We start from the raw sequence: 9097 nt of genomic DNA, 5'->3' as shown, positions 1-9097 counted from the left end.
CTAAAGTGTATGTAAACTTCTGACTTCAACTGTACAAGAAGGCAGGGTAAAGTGACTAGGTATCAGGATAGATAATAATAATATAAGGTATTTGAGGTAGATATGTACATGAAGGCAGGGTAAAGTGACTAGACATCAGGATAGATAATAATAATAATGTATTTGAGGTAGATATGTACATGAGGCAGGGTAAAGTGACTAGACATTAGGATAGATATAATAAGGTATTTGAGGTAGAATTGTACATGAAGGCAGGGTAAAGTGACTAGACATCAGGATAGATAATATTAAGGTATTTGAGGTAGATATGTACATGAAGGCAGGGTAAAGTGACTAGACATCAGTGATAGAATAATAAGGTATTTGAGGTAGATATGTACATGAAGGCAGGGTAAAGTGACTAGACATCAGGATAGATAATAATAAGGTATTTGAGGTAGATATGTACATGAAGGCAGGGTAAGATAATAATTGATCAATAGATAATAATAAGAGTAAAGTAAGGAACAAAGTAGCAGGAGCAAATTATGAGTGTAAAAGTGTGTGTGTGTTTGTGTTGTCGGTATATGAATGTGTATGGGTTGTGTGTGTGTGTAGTCTAGTGAGTGTGCGTAGGGTTAGTGCAAGAGAGTCAGTCCAGATAGTTTGGGTACCATTAATTCACTATTTAGCTGTCTCATGGCTTGGTGATAGAAGCTGTCTCGGAGCCTGTTAGTCCGAAAGCCGGTACCGTTTGCCAGACGGTAGCGGAGTGAATAGTCTATGGCTTGGGTGGCTGGAGTCTTTGGCAATTTTTCCAGCCATCCTCTGACACCGCCTGATATAATTGTCCTGGATGGCAGGGTGCTCGGCCCCAGTGGTGAACTGGGCTGTCCACACTACCCTCTGAGGCGCTTTGCGWTCAAGGGCGACGCATTTGCCATACCAAGTAGTGATGCAGCCAGTCAAGATGCTCTCGATGGTGCAGCTGTAGAACCTTTTGAGGATCTGAGGGCCCATGACAAATCTATTCAGCCTCCTGAGGGGAAAGAAGCGCTGCCAATGCCCTCTTCCTGACTGTGCAGGTGTGTGTGAACCATGTTAAGTTCTTAGTGAGTTGACGCCAAGGAACTTGAAGTTCACGACCCGCTCCACAACAGCCCCGGTGATGTGGATGGGGGCYTCCTTTCCTTTCTGACCTCCTTCCTATAGGCTGTTTCATTGCCGTCGGTGATCAGGCCTACTACCGTTGTCTTCAGAAAACTTGATGATGGTGTTGGAGTCGTGCATGGCCATTCAGTCGTGGGTGAACAGGGAGTACAGGAGGGGACTAAGCTGCTGTGAGAGTGGTACTGTACCTCTGTAGTGTTAATCATAGTGCAGTGATTGAGTGCCAAGCATTGTGGAGTGTGTGTTGGTGTGTGTCGTGTGGGAGAAAGCTGCAGTCAATCTTAAAGCTCCATATGTATACCTCTATTTCCTGTCCTGGCGCCACAGCAACCAGCTTGACAGCAGCTTTTATATGTCTCCTGAAGGGACTGAGATTTACACACACACACACACACACACACACACACACACACACACACACACACACACACACACACACACACACACACACACACCTAAAGGATAAAGAAAGAAATATAGAGTGAGTGGGGAGATGGAGGGGAAATAAAGAGAAAGTGAAAGTGGGATAAAAAAAGAAGTACACTGAACAAAAATATAAACACAACATGTAAAGTGTTGATCCCATGTTTCATGAGCTGAAATAAAAGATCCCAGAAATGTTTCATACGCACAAAAGCTTTTTCTCTCAAATGTGGGGCACAAATTGGTTTACAGTACATCCATGTTACTGAGCATTTCTCCTTCGCCAAGATAATCCATCCACCTGAAAGATGTGGCATATCATGAAGCTGACTGATTAAACAGCATAATTACACAGGTGCACCTTGTGCTTGGGAAAATAAAAGGCCACTCTAAAATGTGCAGTTTTGTCACACAACCCAATGCCACAGATGTCTCAAGTTTTAAAGGATCGTGCAATTGGGATGCTGACTGCAGGAATGTCCATCAGAGCTGTTACCAGATAATTGAATGTTAATTTCTCTACCATAAGTCACCTCTAACATCATTTTAAGAGAATTTGGCAGTACATCCAACCTGCCTCACAACCACAGACCACATGTAACCACGCCAGCACAGGACCGCCACATCCGGCTTCTTCACTTGCGGGATTGTCTGAAACCAGCCACCTGGACAGCTCATGAAACTGAGGAGTATTTCTGTCTGTAGTAAAGGCCTTTTGTGGGGAAAAACTCATTCTGATTGGCTGGGCCTGGCTCCCCAGTGGGTGGGCCTGCCTCCCAAATGGGTGGGCCTATGCCCGCCCAGGCCCACCCATTGCTGCGCCCCTGCCCACTCATGTGAGATCCATAGATTAGGGCCGAATGAATTTATTTCAATTGACTGATTTCCTTATATGAGCTGTAACTCAGTAAAACTGTTGAAATTGTTACATTTGGCGTTTTTATATTTTTGTTCAGTATAAAAGGTCCAGTGAAAACCAAAAGTAGAGAGAGAGTGTGCATTTGCAGGGAGATGGAGGTGAAAGTAAGAGTAATTATGAAGGCTAGAGGAAGCAGTGAGAGACAGAAGTGGGAGGTAGAACAACAAACAGGATGGGTAAATAGGAAAGATAGATACACACACACACACACACACACACAGAAACTTGGTATTTTTTAACCTTCCACAGATCCCATGACTACAGGTCAGGGTGAATCACATGTAGAGCTGTCTTATTACCATGGCAAGGAGTTTTTCCTGGTCAGATCACATGGGAAACTCCAGGGGGCCATAGAACCCATTCCCCTACCCTTCACCTGCTTCAATATCCAGACCAAGTCATTCTCAGCCTCCTGTGTTGCTCCTGACTCCCTCTCAGTACAGATGAGTTCCTGGACATGTGTGGACTGACAGCAGTACGATATCAATGGTTTCTCTGCTGAGAGTACAGAGTGATGACAGAGAAAGGTATTTACTCTGCTCGTCTTACCATGAAACCCTGAAACCTTTCTACTCTACTTTCTACTCTCTACTCTCTCCTCTCTGCTTTCTACTCTCTCCTCCACTCTCTACTTTCTCCTCTCTACTCTCTCCTCACTCTACTCTCTACTTTCTCTACTCTCTACTCACAATGGAGAAAAGAAGGGAAAGAGCCCAAACATTGTTTGGCAAATAGTTTTGAGTGCAGCTTGGAGAAGTATTTGATTTCACAATGTTTAAGGAGAAAAATGTGTTCTGTGATTTGGTTTGTGTGTTTGAATACCCCTTGGGGGTGGTGGTTGGCTGGGGCTGAGGCCTAGCTGGAAGAGAACAGGAGACTCAGAGCTCTGACACACTACAGTCATGCATCATGTACTTTTTTTAAAATATGTTTTTTATTTAACTAGGCAAGTCTGTTAAGAACAAATTCTTATTTACAATGACGGCCTACTCTGGCCAAACCTGGACGACGCTGGGCCAATTGTGCGCCTCCCTATGAGAATCCCAATCATGGCTGGGATTCAAACCAGGGTGTCTGTAGTGATGCCTCTAGCACTGAGATGCAGTGCCTTAGACCGCTGCGCCACTCGGGAGCCCTGTACTTGCCCTGGATAGATATCAAGCACGTTTAGACTCTAGTTCTCACCTGTAACGCTGCTAGAGGGTAGTGCCAACTGTGATGGTCATTGGATCATTGGGCCCTTGAGACCAGGGCCCGTATACACAAGGGTCTGAGAGTGGGAGTGCTGATCTAGCAGCATTTTTGCTTTTTTTCTCATAATGAATAAGATTATATGGACAGATCAGCACTCATACTCTCAGAAGCTTTGTGGATAAGGAGCCATGTCTGAATTCACACACATGCACACTCTCAAAGGCAGTTAGTGCAGTACTGGTGCTGATTCCCCTCTCCTTGGCCTAGAGGAAGTTTGTGATGGGTTGGACACCGGATCCCCTCAGTGGACCAGACCAGGCCCCAGGGCTCAGAGCTCAGCGATAGGAGCTGGGTAGAGAGAGAGCCTGTTTGTCTTGATGGGAGGAACATTGAGGTCTTAACACTCATTAAATTGTCATCTATCCACAGAGGCATCCGACTGCAGCTTCTCTCACTCCTTCACGTTCTTTCCTTCTCTCTCTCTCTCTCTCTCTCCTCCCTCTCATTCTCACTCTTTTTCACCCCTGGTTAATAGGGGTATGAGCTCATTCTGACTGTTAGGCTGTATATTGTGCTGTATGAAAATCATGTGGGCCAGGACAGGCAGAACCAGCATGGGAGCAAACTCACTCACAGCAACACCGAGAAACAGGTCACTGCTCCTAAACAGTACAAAAACACACGCTCTGTGTGTGTATGCATGCCAATGAACAGGTCAATGATTTCTTATACACAGTTGCATCATAAAATGAATGCACAATGAAGAAAAGTAAAACAAATATTTCCATAAAACTGGATTACTCAGTCATAAAATAAGCAAATGCCAAAACATGCCGATCTAGACATTGACTTTGTGTTGGTATTGTAATTCTTCAAAATTTTCCATAGCAGTGCTACCACACCTGGATTGTACAATATTTTCACATTATTCTTTAACACATTTGTCAAGTTGGATGTTGATCATTGCTAGACAGCCATTTTCAAGTCTTGCCATAGATTTTCAAGACGATTTTTAAGTCAAAACTGTAACTAGGCCAATCAGGAACATTCAAGGTTGTCTTAGTAAGCAACTCCAGTGTATAGTTGGCCTTCTGTTTTAGGTTATTGTCCTGCTGAAAGGTGAATTTGTCTCCCAGTGTCTGTTGGAAAGCAGACTGAACCAAGTTTTCCTTTAGGATTTTGCCTATGCTTAGCTCTACTACGTTTTTTTGTATCCTCAAAAAACTCCTTAGTCCTTGCCGATGACAAGCATACCCATAACATGATGCAGCCACCACCATGCTTGAAAATATGAAGTGGTACTCAGTGATGTTGTTGGATTTGCCCCAAAGATAACGTGTTTTTTTTGTGTGTTTTTTTGCCACATTTTTTACAGTATTACTTTTAGTGCCTTATTGCATACAGGATGCCTTTTTTGGAATATTTGTTATTCTGTACAGGCTTCCTCCTTTTCAATTTAAGGTAGTATTGTGGAGTAACTATGATGTTGTTGATCCATCCTCAGTTATCTCCTATCACAGCCATTAAACTGTAACTGCTTTAAAATCACCATTGGCCTCATGGTGAAATCCCTGAGCGMTTTCCTTCCTCTCCGGCATCTGAGTTAGGAAGAACACCTGTATCTTTGTACTGACTGGGTGTATTGATACACCATCCAAAGGGTAATTAATAACTTCACCATACTCAAAGGGATATTCAATGTCTGCTTATTTTTTTTGCTCATCTACCAATACAGTAGGTGCCCTACTTTGAGAACCATTGGAAAACCTCCCTGGTCTTTGTGGTTGAATCTGTGCTTGAAATTCACTGCTCGACTGAGGGACCTTACAGATAATTGTATGTGTGGTGTACAGAGATGGGGTAGTCAATTTTAAACTCACGTTAACCACTATGTGTGTAGATCAGTGACACAAAATCTCTATTAAATCATTTTAAATTCAGGCTTTAACACAGCAAAATGTGGAAAAAGTCAAGCGGTGTGAACACTTTCTGAAGGCATTGTATGTGTGTGGTGATTTGATGTGTTTTGTGTTACTCAGTTTGTAGTTTCTACTTCATATCTCTAAAATGTCTCTGTGTATCCTGTGTGGTTTGCAGGCTCTGGGAGACTCTGACTTTGCTGGTGTTCTGCGGCAGCTTCTGCCCCTGATGAAACCTCGCGCTGCTAAGGGTGAGGAGGGGTCCAGCTCAGAGTACAGTTCAGGGTCCCGGTCGGGGGAGGAGGAGTGTGGTCCTGATGAGCTGCTGGTGCTGCTTGTCTACCTGTACTCACTGGCTGGAGAGGCCCAGATTGCAGATGATGAAGAGGAGGAGGAAAAGGTGGAGAGGGAGCTGATTGGAGCACTTACCCTGGTCATCACCAGAGAGGCGGAGCTCAGCCCCCTGCTGCAGAAACTCACCGGTTAGTACCGAACACAACCATAATAAAACCTTAACAGAAGCACACCAATGCTGAACACTAATACTGTAACCATAAATTACACCATGCTCTCGATAAGACGAAGCTGAACCAGATGCAACATATCACCACTTTATAGTCATTCTAGAATGACCCCAGTTAACTGTTCATATGGTAGCAGAGAGGTGGAGAAGACACTGTTGTTTGTACCTCTGTGCTGCTGATGGTAGAAGGACTGTTAGCGACTTCACACCCAATCTTTCTCCCGCTTCTCGCACACACACACACACACACCCCTGTCAGTTCACATGGTAACAAACATGACTGTGGGAACCTGCTGCAGAGGGTGTATGTGTGTGTGTGCACTTTGACCTCTCTCCTGGTGCCTGTATACTGTCTTAGCTTTGCTGGGCCCTGCCCACTTGCAATGTACTTCGCGAGAACATTTACAATCTAGAGGTCAGGAGCTGGTCTCTCTGGAACTGTTCTCTCTGTCTGGACAGGTCTGTGTGTCTCCAACTGGTCTGTGTGTCTGTGTGGCAGCAGGGCTTGTGGCCAGCTCTGGGAATGATGAATTAGCTCTGTACCTCCATGTCACAGTGTACCTCCCCCAGTTTGAGTTTCTCTGACCTTGAAGCTGCACACACAGTCCWCCCCAGCCACATAGCTCATAATTAGTGCTGCTTTTAGTTTGGCCCACTCTTTACCTTCTCTAGCTAGCAAACACCTGGAAATATTACACTGCTTATTATTACCACGGTTATCACACACATGGACATGGTTGGGTAGTTTTCTCACTCTGTTTATCAAAATGTTCTCTCTACTTCTCTCTCCTTTTCTCTTTCTCTCTTTACTTCTGTCCTTTTCTCTATCTGTTCTCTCTCTCTCTCCCTTGCTCTCTTTCTCTCTGCCTCCCTCTCTCCCTCTCACTGTAAAACTGCTAAGGAAGAATTCTGGCCTATTTTTCTCTCTTTCTGTCCTATTTGGCTGAGGGGCCTCCTGGCAGGCGCTGGTCCAGAGATGTAGCCCATGTTAAAAACGTGACTCTCTGTAAACACTTCACTAGAAATGACCCTGTAAATGCACACCAGGTGTGTCTGAGAAAGAGAATACTTTATCTTAGCAGTGTGTGCGTATCCGTGTCCGTCTGTGTGTTGATTTGGTTTTTATGGTTGCAGATTAAATGGTTTGTGTGTAATATGAGTCAGGGGTCCGTCTTTGTCCAAGCAGCAGAGAATAACATTGATTGTCACATTCATCCCAATTAAAGGAATCAAATAGAAACCAGATGCTGAGTGAAACCTGGTCGCCATGAGAACAATGTTTTTACAAATCCCCTTTTTCTGTTTCCCTTGGCTACAGTAAACAGCCTGGGCTTAACAGACACACACATGCAGCACATATTCTGTACAGACAGACACACACACACTCACATACACAAACTAACAGATTAAATAACAGGAGGAGGATTGAATGAGCATACGGACAGAGTGACTAGCAGAACAGACAGACACACAGCTGGTTAAAGGCAGGCTAACAGTCTATTACACTCTGACCCTCCTAACAACCGCCTTCAGGGACACACAGTGAAGAGCAGCGCATCCCTCCTACAGACAAGCATGATGCTGCACTAATGGCCTGTTTAAAACACACACATGCATGCATGCAACACATGCACACGTACACACACACACACACATAACAAAAGACACACACAAACACAGAAATGCATGCAAGCACAGACACACAAACTCACAGAATCAACAAACCCAGGAACAGCTGCGAGTCTCCTAGTCAGAGGGGATGTTGTTTACCAACATCAGCTGCTGGTGATCGAGGGGTACAGGAAGTGGAGGCGTGGTCCATGTCCTCAGCGGGAGAATAGACATTATCTCAACCTCTCAGGGAAAGAAGGGATTGAGAGGAGGAGAAGAAGAAGTGGACAAAGAGAACAAAAATACTAGCAATTTGACACACACCTGGAGAGTCTGAAATGAGGGATTTAAGTGTGGATTTAATTGAAGGGAAGTGTGTAGCCTAAAGGTGTGTGCGTGTGTTCATGTGCATGTGCATGTGTGTGTGTGTGTGTGATGAATGAGTACTGTATGAGTTCTGTGAGTGAAGTTAAAGTATGGGTTCAATTAAAGGGAGAAATGGTGTTTGCCAAGAAATGGTTCCGCTTAGAGCTCAGGCTAGGAAATGAGCTCTTGAACCAAGTGCTCTGCAGTCAACACCAGAAATGGGAGGTAGAAGACAATTGGCTAATAATGTCACTGAATAGCAGGGGATGACTGTAATTGGACATGAGCCTCATCACACTTTTCAGATGTGGCAGATGATTGGCTGGCTCCTTTCTGTCTGTCTCAAACATGGTTAGTGTGTGATGTGTGCAAGCTGTAAATAGTTTTAATAGTCACTTCGATAATTTTCATTTTCAGTTGTGGTTTTGTGTTTTAGTGTGTGAGAGATCGATGGTGGGGGCAGGAGAGACATGGAGGGGGTTTGTGGCAAATATTCAGAGGTAGAGGCCAATAGTCTGAGTCTTGTTTCTTCAGTGAGCCGTGGGTGTGTGTGTTTATTGGGTATTATTACCTTGACTGTGGCTCCCATTTGGTTAATGCTGTAATAAGGTGTAGGACTGTATGTCTCAAAGGAGTCAATGACAGCACAATCATACACACACCAGTACCTGGGGATGGGGTCAGGAACTCAACCCAGCAGCAGCAAATACCATCAAATTCATGCACATATGGTCCATATTGTACATAGTTGGATACAGCAGACACACCATAATAGCCACATCCCCATTTTCTGTCACTCCTTGAGTTTGTTCCATTGCCTGTCTGGATTCCTGCCAACCCGGGTAGACCCATTTTTGGTTAAGCACACAGCCATCCACCCCCTCCTTTGTCCCTTAGTGGGAGGTAGCTCAAGATGGGGGTTTCATGCTTTCCTGTGTGTGTGTGTGTGTGTGTGTGTGTGTGTGTGTGTGTGTGTGTGTGTGTGTGTGTGTG

General features: G+C 44.5%; 1 protein-coding gene across 1 annotated transcript in view; it reads left to right on the top strand.

Moving 5' to 3' along the window:
* Positions 1-9097, top strand: part of LOC111975673 (sec1 family domain-containing protein 2-like) — a 153105-nt gene that overhangs the window by 63276 nt on the left and 80732 nt on the right. The window contains exon 3 of the mRNA XM_024004166.2: positions 5783-6086. Coding sequence (XP_023859934.2) covers positions 5834-6086 — 253 coding nt within the window. The 5' untranslated portion in view covers positions 5783-5833. The remainder of the gene's footprint in view (positions 1-5782; positions 6087-9097) is intronic.

The sequence above is a fragment of the Salvelinus sp. IW2-2015 genome, linkage group LG16 (genome assembly GCF_002910315.2).
Source record: "Salvelinus sp. IW2-2015 linkage group LG16, ASM291031v2, whole genome shotgun sequence".
NCBI classification, from domain to species: Eukaryota; Metazoa; Chordata; class Actinopteri; order Salmoniformes; family Salmonidae; genus Salvelinus; species Salvelinus sp. IW2-2015.
The sequence above is the reverse complement of the archived record's forward strand: the minus strand, read 5'-3'. Positions and strand labels throughout refer to the sequence as shown.